This window comes from Caloenas nicobarica, chromosome 5, assembly GCF_036013445.1.
Source record: "Caloenas nicobarica isolate bCalNic1 chromosome 5, bCalNic1.hap1, whole genome shotgun sequence".
NCBI classification, from domain to species: Eukaryota; Metazoa; Chordata; class Aves; order Columbiformes; family Columbidae; genus Caloenas; species Caloenas nicobarica.
The window spans coordinates 23,649,803-23,669,849 of record NC_088249.1 but is presented as its reverse complement, the minus strand read 5'-3'; the positions used below and the strand labels follow the sequence as shown (position 1 = coordinate 23,669,849).

At 43.5% G+C, this 20,047-nt stretch overlaps 1 protein-coding gene across 1 annotated transcript; it reads left to right on the top strand.

Moving 5' to 3' along the window:
- Window positions 1-980: 980 nt before the first annotated feature.
- LRRC74A (leucine rich repeat containing 74A) lies at window positions 981-19,132 on the top strand. Its single transcript, XM_065636766.1, has 14 exons — window positions 981-1,068; window positions 4,486-4,596; window positions 5,781-5,956; window positions 6,585-6,692; window positions 7,421-7,517; window positions 7,946-7,995; window positions 8,781-8,862; window positions 10,549-10,634; window positions 10,983-11,177; window positions 12,052-12,147; window positions 15,643-15,786; window positions 16,951-17,058; window positions 17,707-17,792; window positions 19,057-19,132. Exons 1-14 carry the CDS (start codon window positions 981-983, stop codon window positions 19,130-19,132), a joined length of 1,503 nt encoding a protein of 500 aa, XP_065492838.1.
- Window positions 19,133-20,047: the final 915 nt, after the last annotated feature.

Below are 20,047 nucleotides of genomic sequence, written 5' to 3'. Positions count from 1 at the left end.
GGTCTCTAATGACTGGACTACTTGAGAGGTTTATGTAGAATTTAGGGGAATAAAACCACTAAAAATACCCTGTCCTTGGGAAAATGGACATTTCTTCCTCTCTGTATAGCCCATATTGCACTGTGTAGGCTACATAAACTTCAAAATATGTATAAGAGATAATGTTCACTGAGCATCACCTATAATGGAAAGATTTCTAAACATATGTATTCATTTTGTTCAACCCTTGTCAGAAAGCCTCCTCTGTTACAGTTTTGGTTTTAGCCCCTTAGGAAAGGTCACAAAGTCTTCAGTATAAATGATGTAAAATAAGCACTAAACCAATTTTGGCACCAACAGTAGTTGGTGGGATGAACGAGTACTTGAGTCAAGATCCCATTAAGTGCTGACATGTTTACAAGCCACACTTTATTACTGAATGTACTGAGGATTTGGCAGAAGGGAGGTCTGAATCTATTCAAGACTAATAAGGTGAATACACTCCTTCTATCCCCATCTCCTTTAAGACTATAACTGCCGCAGTCTGGCTTTCTCATGAAGTTGTACAAACCAGAATACAAACTGAAAGGAGAGGAGAACTCTTACCAGCAGTCTGGCACGACTCTCTGATGCATCTGAGAGGGTTTCACAGCCAAAACTGCAGCTATTCTCAGTTCTTGGGAGCCAATGGGATCCCAGAGCAATGGGGTTTCCAGCACTGAATGGCACCCCTTGGAGTTGGAAGGGGCAGGTGAGGTCACAGAAGGGTGGTGGTGACAGGACGGGGGCACGGGGCAGCCGCAGGCTCCGCAGAGCTTTCTCATGACACCTGGCCAGCCCCTGCAAGCAGGAAATGGGATTCTCCTCTTCACGAACAGTATAAATCAAGAACACAGATCTTACAAGTGGCGCCATTCGTCCTGGAGATGTTTTAATCACAGCCAAGCAGCTGTGCTTTTTGTGTGTAGGTGTGAGGAACTTACAGGGTCTAGGAGGTCGCTATGGACTCCTCATTTACAGAAGACAAAAAGCAAATGAACCCGCCACTCGCTGGTGATGACATGGAGAACGAGTCTGAGAAGGACACAGGTGCAGTGTTTAGTTACTAGCAAACTCACTTCAGAAATAGTCAGAAATGGCCAAAGGAAAACACCAGCAGCCCAAAGGACTGCTGCTGCAGCAGGCTGATCACCAGGTGGGAAGGCTTCCTCTCCCCAAGCCAGGCAGCAACGAGAAGGGTGGTGACCAGGGATCCAGGGTGCCAGCACCCAGTGACAGGAGCTGCCATCTGGGAGCAGCTTGGAAAAAACAAAATGCATCAGAAGAGGGCTTGTCAGTACCAGCTTCCAGGCAACTCCACCCAGCTGCCCCTAATGCCCATGGGAGATGTCAGAGCTCGGCACCTTGTGAGACCAGATCCTGTTTGACCCCTCCATTACTCAGGAGGATGGGCAGGGCGTGAGGGACAGAAGAGTTTTCTGAACATGCTGCTGTCAGGCTGTGCTTGTACACAGCGGAGTCAGGCTCCAGGTCACTTAGGCATTAAAAAGTAATTTCATAGTTTCCTTCATAATTCAATTACTGTAAGGTAGTCAGATGCATGGCACAACTTCTCTCTTCAGTTCTTGTTTTTCTGTATTTAACTAGAGTACAATGCAATTTATGAAGTGCTACATAATAATTTTCCCTAATGGTTGTTCTATTAGATGAGATCCTTTATCAGATATTTTTAATTGTTTCAAAATGACATTTGTCTAAATATCCTTTCTTATTTTTCTGTAAAGGTAGCTCTGGGTTTTTTTCTGATCCAGCAATAACAATTTATTGCCTATTTGGGATTAGTCTCTTTTAGATAGCTTTTCTGTAAACTAGGTTTCTGTTCTTGGCTAAGAACTCTTGAAATTTTCACTCCTTAAGTGGGATCTGACAAAATTAGTTACCTGCTATCAAGCCCAAACAATTATATGAAAAATTAAAATTTCTCATGGGTTTTTGACAGTATTACCTTAAAAAATATTATCACTATGAAAACCCTGGGCAGTTCACAGAATCACGGAATGGTTGGGGTTGGAAGGGACCTCTGGAGATCATCTAGTCCAACCCATCTGCTAAAGTATGTTCACCTAGAGCAGATTGCACAGGAATGCGTCCAGGTGGGTCTTGAATGTCTCCAGGGAAGGAGACTCCACAACCTCTCTGGGCAGCCTGTTCCAGTGGTCTGGCACCCTCAAAGTAAAGAAGTTTCTCCTCATATTCAGACCGAACCTTCTATGCTTCAGTCTGTGCCCGTTGCCCCTCATCCTACTGTTGGCAACACTGAAAAATGTCTGGTCTTGTCCCATCCTCTTGACACTCACCCTTGAGATACTTATAAGCATTGATGAGATTCCCTTGAGGCTGAACAGACCCAGCTCTCTCAGTCTCTCTTCATAAGATGCTTCATAAGATGCCTAATCATCTTTGTAGCCTGCCAGTGGACTCCCTCCAGTAATTTCTTGCCCTTCTTAAACTGGAGAGCCCAGAACTGGACACACGACCAGATGTGGCCTCACCAGGGCAGAGTAGAGGGGGAGAAGAACCTCCCTCGACCTGCCGGTCACACTTTTCCCAATGCACCCCAGGATACCATTGGCCTTCTTGGCCACAAGGGCACATTGTTGACTCATGGTCAACCTGTTGTCGACCAGAACTCCCAGGTCCTTCTCTGCTTCACAGAACTACGGAAGTTTAAATTGCTAGTGCGATTTATTGAATATTTGTCCAACACAAATTAGGTTACAACAGAAAGCAATGTAGCCAGAGAACAGGTGTTGTTAACCTAGCACAAGATAATGGATTTGCTGTTATCTGGATGCATCCATCACAAGTTGCACATCAAACCATGGAGTGAACTCCCTTCTCAGCTCCTGGTTTGTGACTGGTACAAGCCATGCATGAGGCAGCCTGATCAGAAAGCTGTATCTGCAGCCCCAACACCTGGGCAAAGGAGAGAGTGATCAGGGAGTGTCCAAGCTGATCACTTCCACCGCATTGGTTTTAAAACCAATAATCATGATGCAATTATTTTCAAATTTCTGCTTGAATGACAGTATTATCATCTGTACCAGTGCCAATTTCTACAGTTCCACAGGGGTGCAGGGATCACTTCCGGACCTACCTCAGAAGGCTCAGTCCACACACTGCAGGACTGGCTGAAGTACTCGGCACATGACAGCCATGTTTTCAGGGGATGATACATCATGAATGGGTTTTGTATAGCAGAGACAACCTGTTCTCCAGCATGGGAAGTTTATCTTTGTCAGGATTTCCAGCATTGTAGGGCCATTAAGCAAAGATGATCAGTGGGTACTGTCATAATGTTGCAAATCTTTGGTTCTACTTGTCTCATGAGTTCTTTACATGAGAGTTAGACCTTTTTTTAACCTTTCTTTTGTCTTTCTCACACTAAAGTAATGCAAGTAAACCTATAATTTGAACGAATAAAGTCTGACGAAAGGAAAAGTTCTTAATGAAGGAGCTGCAGCTGCAGGGCTGGTTGAAATGCCGTGATGTGGGTGCCAGCTGGCCAGTCTTTCTCTCATGTAGGTCTGAATGAGCAGCCAAACTGCAAGCTCCACATCACACATCAATGCTAAGTGACACCCAAGAAGGGTACAAAATTACAGGTCAATATCCTGAACCTCTAAAGGGAAATAAGGAGTAAGGGAATGAGGTAGTAAAAGCAGTGATAGGGAATGAAAAGGAAGATTCAGAGTAGGAAAAAAACATGTACTATGTTATTAGCCAGAAAATATTTTGGCAAAATTACTCTTCATATTTTTATGCATTTATTCCTCTTCAGAAAAAGTCTCCAAATTGTCCTTATCTCTAGCCATAAAATAAATTATGTAGGCAAGAGAAGCTGTGTCGCTTCCAATGGGTCTAGTTACACTCAGTCCCAATGCACGCTAGCATTCACATACTTCCTCTTCTGCCATGCTTGAAGAGTACTACAAAGCATTCCCAGTCTGATCGCAAAGTCAGCCACCAGTGTCCTGCCCATGCCTGGGGAAGTGGGAGTCAGTTCAGGAGAGTTAGGAGGAACTGGTGTGGGTTTGGCTTGTAGGTTTGTGGGGAAATGGGATGAAGAGAGGAAATTTGCTTTGCCTGGTGAGCTCAGAAATTGAGAAAGGGGAGAAAGGCAGCTTATGAGGTAATGAAGACCCCCAAATGCGGGAGAACTGTGAGCCCCCCACACATGGGCTGCAGAATCTGGGGAGGGCTCTTTCCAAAAGTAGCCAAGCCATGGCCAGTCTGCAGACCTGCAGCCCCAGAATGAGCCCATCCCCACAGCAGGGCCAGCACCACACGCACAGGGAGTAGTGGGCATGAAGTGGGGCTGGGGAAGGAGCACGTTGAAGAGGGGCACAAGCTTTAGTGACAGCCTTGGGTCATCTGTCACATCTGGGGAGTCACATCTCCACTGGGCTTGCACTGACAAAATGAATCTGTTTGGTTTCATGGCAGACCAGAATGAAGAGACAGCCGAAATCAGTGAGCCTCCAGAGCCCGTGTCGCTGGCTGATGCCTCAGCAGAGAAGGCCACGAAAGGCTCTGACACTGACCTGGAGGCTGAAGGTGAATGTTTTCTGACCATCTGCCCTCACTAGCCTTTCCCTTACAGTCAGAGCTGTACCTACCAACTCCTGTGTATCGGAAATGGAGACCAAGGACACAACCCTGCCAGGTCCCTGACAACCACATGTAATCTGGCAATTGATTAAGGCAGGGGGGTGAATTTCCCTCTAAGAGCTCTCCCTTTGATATCAAGCATCTTCCTTCAACTGCTTTCTATACACCATGGCTATTCCTTTGCTCCTTTTCTACTCTAGTCCTTAATAACCAGCTAGCTGAAACCAGGGACTGAGGCCCCGTTTTTGCGCTCCTGATGGAACACTGCACAACAATTGTGGTCTGTGCACCATATGTTTGCCACAACTGTCCTAGACTCTTCTGGTGGATCTCCTCTTATCTTCTGCTTAGCGAAGTCGGTCCTCTAGCTAAGAAAGTCTTGCACTCATTTTTCTAACAGTAGGATTTGTCCATAATTTAGGATGAGAACTTTTTAACTTGTTATAAATGGAAGGAAAATCAAAAACCTTAAGAATGCAAGAATAAAAGACTATTTTGTTAGAGGGCTCAGACTGAACTGGAAAATGGCTTTGATGAGAGGGAAATTTGTCTTGAGGTCAGACCACTGAATGCATATAATGACATAGAGAAATATGAGCCCTAAGTATGGGGTTTGATGAAGGAATTCCAAATGACAGGTTTTTGTGGAAATACAGCCGCCAGCTGCACTGATATGTCTCACTGCAGCTGTGTCAACAACACCCAATGGCCAAGATGAGAATGCTGGGATTCTTTTTGCTGGTTGTAAGCCAAAATGTTCTGAGCTGCCCCAGCTCTGCTGGCAATATCAGCTGTGTGCTTCAATTAAGATGAAAAAAAAAAAAAGATGAAAATGTTTTTGCCTAATGTCAAGAATTCTCAGTTACACCAAGAAAGGTTTAGTCGCATTAAAGACTGGTGAGAAGCTGCAGGAACTCACTGAGTACAAAATGGAGAAGCAAGGAGGATACATTAGCTCTTGGAGGTCTGGGAAAAAGGGATGGGGAGAACCAGGGGACAATAACCCTTTAAGAGTAAAACCCTACTGTTGTTGCATAGTGTTACTTAATTTTATTAAGATACATAATTTATTTAAAAGAGGAGGAAGGACACTGAACGCAACCACTCATCAATATACTTTTTCTCTGTAGATACTGAGAAGGCCTTTACAAGCATTAGGGGCGCAGAGCTGTACTTGGAAGCATGCAGGCTGGTGGAGGTGGTTCCTGTCTCATATTTTATTCAGAACTTGGACAAGCCTTATATAAACCTGAACCACCATGGTCTAGGACCCAAAGGTGTCAAAGCCATTGCTATTGCTCTGGTGGTGAGTAGCCAGTAAGAGTGGAGCTACTGTTCTCAAGAACAATAGGCATTTTAGGCCTCTGTCAGGCCTGGAAGCTGTCACTGAGTACACAGTTTGGGAGAAAAAGTCATGTATCTTCCTCATAGGAGCTCTGAGCGTCCCTAATGTTTCTAATCCCCTGCACAGGAAAGTCTCGTGTAGCAACTGCTGGCTTTTGCTGGACTTACTCCCAAGAGCAAATTGATGCTCTGCCACGGGACCAAGTCCCCAGTGCTCCTAAGTGCAACAGGACCAGAAGTGGAGCTGGAGGGATTGGTATCCCCCACCCTGGGTTCTGCATAGGGACGTGCCACACTCACCAATGGACAGGCCCAAGATGCCTGAACTGGCACTTGGATCTGAACCTGGGTCTCCAGGCTGGCAGAAAGCAACAGAAAGTCCTACCCACTCAAAACCCCTCCAAAAAGGCTTGTCTTTTGTATGCCAGCTCCCACTGCCAGGGCTCTGTCATGACCTCTGATCACTGTACGACTCAGGACCTGCAATGAGGTCTGGAGGAAATGTCCAGTGTCGAACTGAGGAAGCTATCCCCTTCATTAATTTTTCAGCAGTTTTTTGTGTGTCTTTCTTTACCTTTGTGTCTTCCCAGTCCAACACAACAACCACCCATCTAGAGTTGGAAGACAACTGCATTCTGGCAGAAGGAGCCATATGTTTAGCAGAGATGCTACGAGAGAATTCCTCCCTTCAAGTACTGGTACCCAATCTGACAAAGTTTGTAGCTTAAATTATTGCTCATGAAATTCAATCATCTGAGAGAAAACCAATTAATTCCATTATGATTTTAACCAAAATAACCATTGTTCCCATGCAAAAACATCCACATTCTGGAAGTTGTTATATTTTATGCTGCTCTACTTTTTAAAAGCACAAGCTTCTGAAAAGCAGAAGTGTCCATATGATGGCAGTCTGGTGAGTCTGGAACTGTTCATTAGCAGATGTGACAATAATTACCATAACTAAGTCTTTCTAGTTCATGCTTAGCCAATGGAAAAAATGTTCTGGTCAGGAACCTTCATTCCCCAATATGATGTGGGGAAATTTTTCTAAATAGATTAAGGGAATAATGCAAAACTTTCAGATATGAATGGGTAGGAATGTTCCTTCGATCTGAAACTGGGGTATACAAAATGCATTTTGATAGGCCATGAGATCTGTGTTACACTGGAAGAAAAGGTCCTTGTCCAAATGCTTCTTGGTTCACTGAAGTCAAAGACCCACCAGAAAGTGATGGCTCTAGAGCTTTATTCCTGTAGGAAGGACAGAGGGTTAAACGCACCTATAACTCACATGTTAATTACTGTCTGCCTGACAGTTCTCATTTTGCTCATCTTGCATTATTCCCTTGATATCTTGGGCATTAAGAAGACAATAAAGCTTATTCGTTCTTGGAACTCATCTTTCTTATCCTCCCTTTGCTTCCAGAACATCTCCAATAATCATCTAGACACAGCAGGAGCTGAAGCCATCACCAGCTTGCTTTTGGATAACATGTCCTGCCTCCATACTCTTCAGCTCTCAGGTGGGCTGTATGCACCCAAGCAGTGATGGCAGTGGAAGTGAAATAGCATGTATTTCATTCCAGTCTCTCATCCTGAGAATATCAGTCAGACTATGGGCAAAATCAATTTCTCAGCTATGTCTCTGACAGGAACCCAGAGTAACAGTGGAAATCTAGATTTATAGTGATATAATTAAATATTTGGCCTGCTCAACATCCAGCACCTCTGAAAACCAGTCTCTTATGAGAAACTTCGATAATTGCCAGTCTTTCTCACACATTGGGCTAATTCTACTCCCTGGAGCAAAGGGGAATAGTGACTAACTTCTTACAGCCTGATATGGGCTGTGATTGGCTGGAGGTTCCAGCTAAAAGCACAGCTTCCCACAGACCCCGGCAGAGCACCAAGAGAGAGATCAGCACTCTATTAACATACTTCTCCTCCCCAGGAAACAACTTTGGAGAGGAGGCTGCACCATACTTTGCTGAGGCATTAATGGTGAGTTACCTGAAATCCAAGGTCATTTGCAGGCCAGGCTGGGTGACAGACTCTCCTCATCTTGAAGCTGCTACTCACTTGGCATGATTTCACTTGGAAATGCCCACATGATTTCCTGGCATAATTCTGCTAAGTGCTTCTTGTCACTTCAGAAATGAGAAAGGCTGGGAGGACACAGGGCAGGATGGACTGCATTAACATTTTCTCAGGAATGTGTGGGTCTGGCTGAGAAACAAACTTTCAGGGCCATGTAATGGAACAACAGAATGACATCTGGGTGACAAAAAATTTTCAAGAAGTATAAGTAACCCAACTCCATATCATTTTGCAGTTTTCCAGTAAAAAGAAAACGCTTGACTTCTCTGGTTAGTTCCTGTTCCAAAGGCATCACTGGCACCAGCAGAAGCTGCCCTGAGGCAAGGCCTTGACCTGGTATCAGAAAGTGCTCTTGGTCAAGGTACAATGGTGGCAGTGAAACAGGGGCAGGAACAGAATTGCAGGATATGTTGAGGCCAGACAAGAGCTATGCGAGGGAAGTTTGCACAATGCCAAGTCCCATTGCTTCTGCTGTTTTGGGAAGATAATCACTGGGATGTTATAGGCCTGACAAAGCTTTGTTTTGGGACATGCAGTGCTGCAATCTCCATGCTGATATCTCCCAAGCACTGAAGATTTCACTGTGTCCGATATCCCTCTGTTTCATCCTTATGTGGGGACCTTGGCATGACAGCTGGTTGCAGCTGGCTGGATGATCCCATTGTCCCTGCACATTTGTCTCTCTGCAGAGCAATTACCAAGTGAAGAAGCTGGATCTCAGCCACAATGAGTTCCATGAGAAGGGAGGACAGCTCCTGGGACAGATGCTCGGTAACTTAATTTATTACTCTCACAAAGCCAGGAGCACAGGCACTGGGGGCCTTGATGATGTCAGCACAGTGAACATGTATTTCCTTCTCCAGCAAAAATGCCTCATGGTCTGGTGGGCAGTACAAAAGCCAGGGAGCCCAGATATAAGAGCTTCCTGCCTGGTCCCCAGACTCACCCTCATCACCACTCTAGTAACTGTGACTGATGTATCAGAACACAAATGCAGAATAAGAAATCACTGTGACAGAGCAGTCTGTATCAGACAGAAGGGAGCTCAAAGTCCCTCAGGGAATATAAAGCAGAAAATTGCATTTTATTAAAATCTAATAGAATCAAAACTGTTGTTTGTTTTAAGCCTTTGATTGCAAAGTTTAGGAGTGATTTCAATTTTTCCTAAGTAGCCCAAACCCTAATGGTTTGAGCCATTGCACAGCAAGCAGCAAGGGAAACAGATTAGGAAGAAATAAAATTAAGCCGCCTAATTTATCTGCTCAGACAAAGTGAGATCCAGAGTGTGCTAGCAGCCCTGGAGAGGAAAAGCAAACAAAACAGTAACAGTCTTTCATTAATCTCGGGTGCTATTACTGCACTGGGAAAGACTTACATGAGTATCTGATGGCTCTTCTTCCCTCAGTATGTCCGACATGCCTGCTACCATAATGGCCACAGGCGTGTGCTATGAGCATCCAGTTCCTTGAGCATTTCAGTAACACAGTGTCTTCAGTTTAAATAACATTTTCCTTCTTCTGGTTCAATATTTCCACTGATATGTGTATCTTTCTAATTACAGTCAATAACTTGGATGGATCAATTAAAACTGCAGTGAGGACAAGGCACTGTGCCCCTGCCTTGGACAAGCCTGCAGGCACTGCAGAGATCAGTACTAAAACTTGTGACCTTCCCAGCTCAGAAAAATGCCTCTCCTAAATTAAAGGTCTTACAGCTCTTCTCTCCTTCCAGGTCACTTGAGGCAGGAACAGCAGAGATTATCATAGAATGTCAGTTTTCTGTTTTGTTTCTTAAAGGAATATTTTATAGTCAGCTAAACTCACCATCTGCCTCCATCCAACCTCCCATCCATGGGAAATCTGGACGAGAACTTCTCACTGAGAATGAGAAGCAAGTGTTGGCAGCAAGTCGTACCCTTCCCAGTGTCACAGTAGACACAAATGAATTCACACACACACTGCTCTAAGTAGAACTTGTGCCATGAGGTGTGCTATGCATGTGAATTGGCCCTGGCACATATACAGCTGGGCACAGCTATTATACTATGAAGATTAATTCCTCTCTTTCGCTAATCAAACATACACAGAGTGAATCTTGATATTTTAGATGTAGCAAGGAGAATGCAGCCATTTTTCACAGTGAGAAACACAGACAGTGTCTATTAATAAGAAATCCTCCCCGTCTCTACCTTCTTCCTTCACAACCTGTCTTTGATTAAGCCAGAAAACAAACAAAAAAAACCCCAACTGTGTTCACTTTCTGCTTATGATCAGCAGCCCATTATCCGTTCTTTGGGCAGCGTGTACAGCAAAGACTCTGTAGGTACAGGTTCCTCCTACCGCAATCAATGAAGGCTGTTGCTGAACCCCCAGCAAACTTTCTCTTAGTCCCTCAGTGGGTCAGCAGCTGCGTCCAGACCACTTTTCGTGAGCTAACATCTCAGTTTCTCTCTCCTAGCCAGCAACACAAAACTGGAGATTTTGGACCTGAGCTGGAACCACCTGAAGAGGAAGGGGACAGTAGGACTGGGCACAGGTCTCAGGGTAGGAACATCCCTGTTTTGTGATACCTTTCACAGTGATTATTGCCAGGAGCTGGCTGTAACACTGCTTGGAAACTCACACCCCTGAGTTCTGAGCAGGATTCAGTAGCTCTAGCAAGCCTCATCCTACAGACAGTGGCAGTCAGTACCAGGAGAAAGACTAAAACAGTGAGTAGGTCTGGTGACTTATGTGGATGGAGAGACCCTGGTGAAATTGCAGAGATATAGGATTCATTGGGGCTGCCTGGGTGTGACTTGATGGATGCTCCTGTCTGAACCAGGCAAGAAAAGGTAGAGTGGTACAGAAGATGGGCGTGCAGTAGCTAAGATCCCTCTTCTCTCCCTGGAGGTCAATGATGCACTGAAAATACTCAACCTTTCTTGGAATGGCATTGGCAACGAGGGAGCACAGGCCCTAGGAGAAGCTCTCAAAGTCAATAACATGCTGGTTCACCTGGACATCAGCAACAACCAGATCAACAATGAGGGAGCCAAGAGGCTCTGCAGAGGCCTTGAAGTCAATGGAAATCTCAAAATCCTGAAGGTAAAGCAAAGCCCAGGCAGGGCTGGAGGAATAAACAGGGGGAGTAGAAAGATCTGGGGAGGGATAGAAGACAGAAGCGAGCTGTCTGAGATAGAACTGGAGGAAATTAGTATTGCTCTGGGTTGAGGGGAAGCAGGGCAGAAGGAAATCCTGTCCCATGAATTTCTTCCAGGGCAACTAAATTGCACTGTTCCCTCAAAAAATTCCCTAGGGACTGGCTTGGCATAACCCCACACCCATTATCACCCCAAATTGGTTGATTCCTGTCATGTCTAGTCTCAGTCAAGTGAGAACCTGGGCACTCAACATGTCTAGCAGATAGCCTAGGCATTCAACAGATAAAATGTAGTTAGGAAGGTACATATGTACATATAAAATGTATTTCAACCTAAAGCGAAGATTCACACTGAAGCTTGCAGGTGGGCAAGAGTGTGCCTTTCTCGATGTGTTAATGATATGCTAAAAAATTATTCAAACACATGATAAACTGTCATTGCCACATCAGCGCAATGTCACAGCACTACCTAAAGGAGAGGAGTATCATCAAGACCTGGAAAAAGACAAAACTGCCTTCTAGTAACCAAAGGTCAGTAATCCCAGAAAGGGAAAAACTGAATGACCAGCTGAGCTGGCTTCAGAGGTCAGGGTTGAGAGCTAGCATGTCTTCTCAATCCAAGATCATTCTCTAGGAATTCAGCTCAGAAAAGTCAGCTTGCTTACAAGCTGCATTCTCAGCTAGATCTAACATCACCATCCTGAGAGACTGCTCTGCTGAAGGACAGAAAGGGTCATCCTTGAAGTTACAGCATGGCTTCTGCCAGGGCATGTAATCCTCATTCTCACCATGTCTGGATCTATGTTTCTTCTTCAACAGATGGCAAATAATCCCCTGACCGTGGAAGGTGCCACCGCACTAGTCGTGTCTGTTAGAAAGAATTCCAAATCCATGATGGAGGAGATCAACATCTCAGTAAGAGCTTATGTGCTACAAAGCCTCCAGGATCATACACTATATGCTTTTAGGAACTGAGTGGATCACAGAGCCGCCCCCTTCCAAAACTGTTTTGAGACTTGCTGTTTGTTTCATTTATGCACAGCCACTAATAAAAAGAGGCTACTATTTGACAGCCCTTCTAGTAGCCATGTGGATGTTATAAGACTTTTGTCTAGCTCTGGAGGGAGGTGCCTGTAGTATCACCACATTTCACTCCCTTCCATTTTGCAATAGCAGAACAAGAACAAAGAGTGAATTCCCAGAGGAGGATGAATTCTCTTCATCCCCTGAGCCGTCTCCTTCCAGGGTAGCCTGAGATGCTAAATACTGTGAAGTGCTTTGATACTCTGTCTCTATGTATGAGGAGTGGAAGATGGATGCTTCAAAGCATTGAAAGCAAAGCAATTTTATTTAATTAAAAAAAAAAAAAAGGCTGTCATGGAAGGCAAAAAATCAAAGAGGCCAAATCTTAGTATGCTACTCCATAGCAAGTCGGGAGCATGACACATATTGTTGTAACCTCATGTGCTGCTTCTAAAATGGGAGATTCAGAAATGCTTCCGAGCTCCTGAGAGAGGTCAGGGGTTGCATTGCAGACCGACACAGGGGAGAGACCTGGGCGCACATTAGTGCACTCCAGGCCTTCCCATCCATGCTTCAGTGCTTCCTGGGAGCAGTTACAGAAGGTCTTAGCAGCCTCAGAGCCCTCCATTCACCTTTGGGAGCACCGTGATTAAAGAGCATTTTCACAAATATTAGGTTTGGGACTTGGAAAATAAATAATATGTTCACACTTAAAACATGCTAAAAAAAAGTTCATGTGTAGTTTGGAGAGTCATGTAATGGATTGTATCTAAGTTACATCTGCATGTGTATCTTTGTCCTGTGGTTCCTATAGTAAAGAAAGAAACTAAAACGATGCAGAATAAATATTCATCTATGGTCTTTCCTGAGAGTATTGAGGGCTTTCAACAGGGATCATCTGAAGAAGAGGCATTCCTCTAGGGCAAACAATTTTTCCTGCATACATGCAGATCAAAGAGAATTTGCCAATTCTGCAAGGAGTCAGGGCTCATTCTGCAAAGGAAAACAAAAACAGGCTGTGTGAGGGTAAAGGACTTCATTACAGTATACATGATTCTGTTAGTTTTATTACTAGTAACCTAAACCATTCACAAACCTATAAAGAGTAATGTATTTTAGCTAAATTCTGAGAAACTCAAGACATTACTGAAATGCATTTATTTAAATGGAGGCACTCAAGAAATTTTGAGGCAAGGAGTTTTTTAAGAATCTTCAATCTAAATCTCACTATGCATTTCTGCTTTTTAGGGTTAACAGATGCTCTCCTCACCGTTCAAAACATCTAAATTACCTGGCATTTCACAAGATAAATGGTCAATGGCATAAATTTACAATGACATTTCAGTATCCCAATCAAATGCTTGTAGGTAAACATCTAATCTGTCTGACAGACTTCATTCCACCTGTGATGTAGGGAGTCTTGCATTTCAATTCAGAGTATTTGCAAATATACAGCTCCAAAGATCTTATGCTGTCTTAAACCTTTAAGAAATTAGTAAAGGTTTTAATCTTTTATAGGAAACTTAAGGGAAGACATAAACAAAAGCCTTTTCTGCCCCTTTTCCCAGTGATAATTGTTTATCTTGGCTTTTAAAGAATTAATAATTAGTGTGTCTGTAAGAGGAATTTTGAATAAGGATCATATCAATAAACTATTGCATGGGTTTGACAGCACTAGCAAAGGCAAAACTACAGAAACACACATTTTTAACAACAGTTTATTACTTCTGGCTACATTTCTAAGCATGACTTGCCCACGTTCTTTTCATAATCTACTCTTTATAGGGTTTCAACTTGCAGATACCAACTATCAAATATTTTGTAGAAGTCATGAATCAAAATAGCCAGTACACACCTGTCTTCACCATCACAGTATGAAAGAAAATACTGTCCCTGTGTTGTTCTTCTGGCCTGTGAACTGTGTCAAACATATGGAAATGCACAAGCTGGCTCCATCCAGGTGCCACCCGACCCCAGCCTGGTTTGTCAGGCCAGACCCAGCACCTTGGCTGTGCTGCTCCGGAGGCCGCGCTGGTTGCCCACTGGCTTTCCCCTGGGGCCAAGCCCGGGCTGGCCGGCTGGCCTTGGAGAAAGCTGGCAACCAGCAGAGCCAGCTCCAGCTCTCCTGCGCTGTCCCAGGCCTAGGACACTCTGCTCAGGTGCAGAGTGCGGGGATGTCTCAATGGCTTCTTCAGAGAGTCAGTCCGCCTCCACAAAACCACTGGTGCTGAATGGAAGCGAGTAAAGCTAGCCAGGTCCAGACTTATTTAAGATTGTCTTCAAGTAGTAAGAGTCCAGAGCTCACTGCACAGTAGATCATAAGCTTCTAGATGGATCTTAAGAACAGGAGATCTTAAGCTTCTAAAAAAGAAGCTATAAGAATGCACTGGGAGAGGTTGTAAATACACTCTGGGAAAAAATATGGTTCTTGATGCCTCAGAAACCTCCCGAATGACAGAAACAGAAGCTTTCATTAATTTTCTGAACTGCCTTGAAATTTCCAACAATTACATATACATCTAACACAATACATGAACAATTCCTCTGCCATCATGGGTATGAACAAAATCATAATCACGGTTTCAAAAGATCAGTCAAGGCAAAGGCAAATTTGTCATAACTTAAATTTAGAAGAATAAATTACAATGACATCAACATTTGCATTGATAGTTTACTCTCTAGTATCCCAAACCCCTAAATCAGGACACTGTGCTGCTGCCCATTCTATGCATACTAAACCAGAAAGCTCACATTGTGAGCTCTGAAATGCTGGGCTGTCATTACCCTGTATGAAATCCCTGGGCAAAAAACAAACATCAGGTCTTGTACTGCTGGCTGGAGCTTCCCATTAGGGTTACACAATGAAACAGAGCTTCACCAAAAGTTCTTTTCATCTGGAGACACCCAGACCCTTGCCAGATAGATGGATCTTTCTTGTCTGGGCTATAAAGTTACATTGCTGGAGATACTAATTCTTTTAGGCCTTGGGTGATTTTTTAAAAAATTTTTGCAGAACTCTATGGCACATTTTGGCCATTAATGGTTCAAACTGCAGTCTGCATGTTAGTCAAATGGAGAGGAGACTCATGTAGAACTATCTCAGGGTCTTCAGTGTAGACATTTACCTGATGAACATCTAGCTCACATTGTTAATTTCTACATAAATTAGTAGATCCTTTTCTGTCTCAGGCATAGGAAAAGACGAACAACACTTGTTTAGGGTCAGGCATTCATAGGATTCCTGAAAGTGAAGACTACAGATGGCAGAAGGCACCAGCCTTAGGAGAGAATGGTTAATGTTGACTTTAGATGGATTTGTTCATACAAACAAGTTTTTATTGTTCTTTGGTCCATACTGACTGCACTCTCCTTCCTTCTATGTACCAGAACGTGTTGGTGAATGAGAATTTCATTAAGTTGCTGGATGGGGTGTATCGAATGCGTCCTGAACTAGATGTCATCTATGATGAGGTCGAAGGCTGTATCTCCAAGGTCCCCAAGCAGCATCCAAATCCCATGAAACTGATACAGGTGAGCTACTGAATTTGGGTCCATAGCTCCCCTGTACACAGTAGACATGCTCCCAGCACTTAGAGGGATGGAGGTTGGAAGGGGTAAGCTTTCTACCAAGTGAGAAATTCAGCCAAGTTCCTTCAGAAAAGTATATTCACAAAGATTGTTACAATGCTTACATATCTCAGTCCACACAGACTGCCTAAGCAAATCCTTTGATCTTCAGGAGAATCTAATGCCTTGGGATCTGAGAGCACTGGGGGAAAAATAATCTGAATATATGTTTGCTCGCTGTGTAAAACAAACTGATTGATTTCAGGTCTGATCCAAATGAGTGTCCATCCTCATCACACACCTACTGCAACTGCTGACTTTCATAGAACCCTTCACTGACAGTTGTGCTTCAGCATGAAAATCAACATGTTTCAAAAAAGTAGAATATGGTATTACAAGCAAATACCGTCCTAAATATAAATTACTTTGCGTTTCAAGGTCTGTAATTTCTACGGATGTCAGCAGATGGTGCTGTCCTCCTTGCTGCAAGGCAATACGAGCACTTGAGCACTGCTGAGTTAAATAACACTTTTGCACTACCAGCTTCACTGAGTTTCTTGGCTGCTGTGCAGGTTTTCAGCTAATTGGGTGAGACTTTGTTGTAGATATGGATTCAGATGAACTTAAGCAAAAGCTTGGGCTGTTAGCTGAGATCAAACAATGCTGCCGTGCTTCACAGCTAGTGATGCTCACTCTAGCATGCTTTGCAGTTTTTAACAGCCATTATGGTACTCAGATGTGTCCTCATTCAAACACACGGGAATTCAGAGAACTGATCAGAGATGTGGGGGAGAGGACTGTCTCTGAATTAGACAGCTGAGCCAAGCAGTGGCTGCTGGGATGAGGACCAAATAACCATGTGTAATTATCAGAAGAAACAGGTTTACTACTGAGTCTTATTTCAAGGTAGGGGGAGAAGGAGGTAGAACTGAGAAGAATGGGTTTAACTTGAACAAAAGGATTTTGTTCTGACAATAGAGTGGCTGCACAAGGAGTTATGGACTCATATATCTCAGTGATAGGCTGAGTAAAAGCAGGGTGACAGATGGAAGAATAAGGGGAGAGCTGGAGGCAGGTGTCAGTGGCTGATTCATGGTTATGCCCGTGTTTTATCTCTGCTTCTCTTAGAACTACTTGAAAGCACACAACCTACAACTCTGGGACTTTTTTAGGAAAATTGACAAGGATGGAAACATGAAGATCCCTGTGGCAACCTTCCGGAGAGCCATGATGCAGGTGTGCCTCTGAAAGCAGGGCCAGGACGCTCTTCTGGCAGGGTTCTGCTCTAGGGAAACCCTTCTGCTGTGGCACAGCCACCAGCCAGCCTTGCTGGTGACATTGTTCAGACTAAAAGGCTCAATTCACCCATTGTAAAACTTGGGCCCTGAACAAAAGTTGAGACACAATAGAAATGCTGTGACATCAAATAAATACGGCGGATGGCATCAGTGATAACGGATCAACTTCAGAATATCACAGGAGCCTTGTAAAACTCACAGAGGTCAGCTGTTTGAATAGGATATACAGGATCATTATAATTATGTCTTACTGCTATGGGAAAGTGAAAAAGAGGCATTTAAATCTTTGCCTCTACACACTGACTAGACCGTTCTCTTCCTGCCAAAACCACCGTGGTGCTTGGGATCAGCAGCAATGGTCAGCCAGCCAGGATGCTATTTTATAAAAAAATGCAAAAAAATGTTATTTTAATCCTAAAAGAGTGAAATTGCCTCCCCAGCACCACTTTGTGTATTTTTTCCATTGTTTCTGCCATGCACTGAGCCATCTGCTCACCTATTAAAAGATTATGGGTCCCAGTATGATATGGAGGACTTTTCTGCTTGAAAATATGCAGGTTTGCTAACATTTATCTTACCCTCTTAGCCATCAAGAATCCCACTGGATCGAGTCCAAATTGGGGAACTAGTGCATAAGCTAGACCAGAATCGGACAGGGTTTGTGGACTACAGGTGAGTGAGTGACTCCACTTACTGTCCTGGCTTGTCTGTCTTTTTTTAATTTGGCTCAACACCAAATAAACATAACCTTATTCACCTTAGGAGGTGAAGGGACATATGTTTTTGACCAGTACATTACTTACCTAAGTAAAAGGTAGATGAAGTAACATTTTGCATGCTTAGAAGCCCTGTTCAGTCAAACTATAAGCCAGTCTTATTTTTCTGTTTGATAAACTTGCTGTGAGAGTGCAGGGATCTCAGACCTGAATGGCATTTTCATTCATGCTCATAAGCCAGCGTGAGAAGCATCAACTCAACACTCTCCTCCCCCTGAAGCCAGGGTAAGATTTGCAAAGACAGCGTATCTGTGCCTTCAAACCGTTTCCTCCATCCTCAGGGACTCTCATTTTTTTTTCATTCTCTGTGATCCTCCTTCTTAGGAGACCTAGTTTTCCCTGGAAACCTGCCTTCAAACTACAGAACTTTTCATTCTCTTGAAAGTGCCTCTTCCTTAGCGCCTGTAGCAATCATGTCCAAGTTCTGAGAGCCCGAGCAGTCAGCAGCAAACTCCTTGGAGGTTGTCAGTCGCTGCAGGCTAAACAGCTTGTCATTGGATGCAAAATTCCCCTTAGATTTTCACTCAGTTCTGACATGTGACTCATCAGCTGAAAGCCCTATTAATCATGCCCAAATATTCCCATCCCTCAGCACATATTGATGGGTTTAAATATATGCTGTAGTCTAGTTTTAATCTTCACCTCTTAGCTTCTTAAAGTTTTCAAAGAGAAGCTAATTACTTAGTTCTGGTCTTTATTCCTTTGCATACCTCAGTGACATACTAAAAGCATCCCTACTCAGACGCTAGACAGACCTCAGCCTGGTTAATCTTGAATGAGAGGTTATGTGGGGTTCTCAGGTACCATAGGCACAAATTACAGAACCGTGGTTAAGCAGTAAGCAAATTACCCATTAAAACCCAATGGTCAACAAAGACTTCATTCGGTGCTATTAATGCTATAGAGTTGATATACGGGGAAAAATAAATACCAATATCTACTCCTTATCTAGCTGCTTAATGCATTTTAGCCCTGTAGTGTGTGTGGTAGCGGAAATATTCACCTTGTAGACAACAGTCAGAAGAGCTGTGACTTTTGCTGTCCTTACTGTTCCCACCTCAGGCTGTTTCCTCAAGATCCTTTCCGCAGCTTTAAGATACCTGACAGGGAAGGTTCGCTTTACTAAATTAACATTGGTTCACCTCTTTCTTTTCCTTCAGTCACTTAAAAGAGCAGAAGACAGCACAGAAGCTTGAGGAAGGGGAAACTGAGGAGGAAAACAAGGAAGAGCCATAAAAATGAAGCAAGGAGGCAGGTCAGACAGTGAAAGATTGTAGGAGAAATACTGGAAGAAAGCTCAGAGTGGCCCTGAGCTTGGGGAGGCTTAACCCTGGGGAGCTCTAATAGTCCAAGTTATTTGATGTAGGAATAAAGTTGATGTTCCCCTACACAGCAGGTCCCCATATAGTCTGGTCCTTTTGGTTAGGGACAGGAGACATTGGTCCTTTGGAGAGGGTTACCAAATCTGTCTCACTCTGCATGCTGATGATGCTGAACTTGCGTGCAGAAATGGAGACAAAAAACAAGAATGGGGAAACCAAGAAAACTCATTACTTTTATTACTTTGAGGGAGAGCAGATGGACAAAGAAAGACTGAAGGAAGTGCCCTGCAGACAATCCCTACCAGATTTAGTGGTTCTGACACAGGGACCTTTGCAAGAAGAGAATTAAACCCATAAGAAACTACAGCTCATGTTGCTCAAAAAATTATGGGTACTAAGAATTGTATTAAATATCTCCATGGGGAAAAATATGCTAGAAGAGTGGAAACCATAAGAGATTTTAAATGGCTCAGATACTAAACTGCTTTTTTAAACCAATATTTTTTTAAAAAGAAAAATATTTCAATGGCTCTTAAGAAGGAATGAAAACCTTGCATATATTAATGTTTATAAATAAACAGAATTTATAAAATGTAAAAATATACAGATGAGCAGATGCACAAGAAGTACATTTTGCCATGTGAGCAACTGACAATATAGACTATAAACCAAGAACCCTGGAGAACTGGAAAACATTGGCCACTTCAGTAGCGAGGAAAAGAAGCAGCTGGTTACCATCTGGTGTCTCTTTCCAAGCACAATTCCCACATGGAAAAAAAAATATTTGAATTAGAGTTCAGGTGGCTCCAGTGCCTCATCAGTGGTCAAC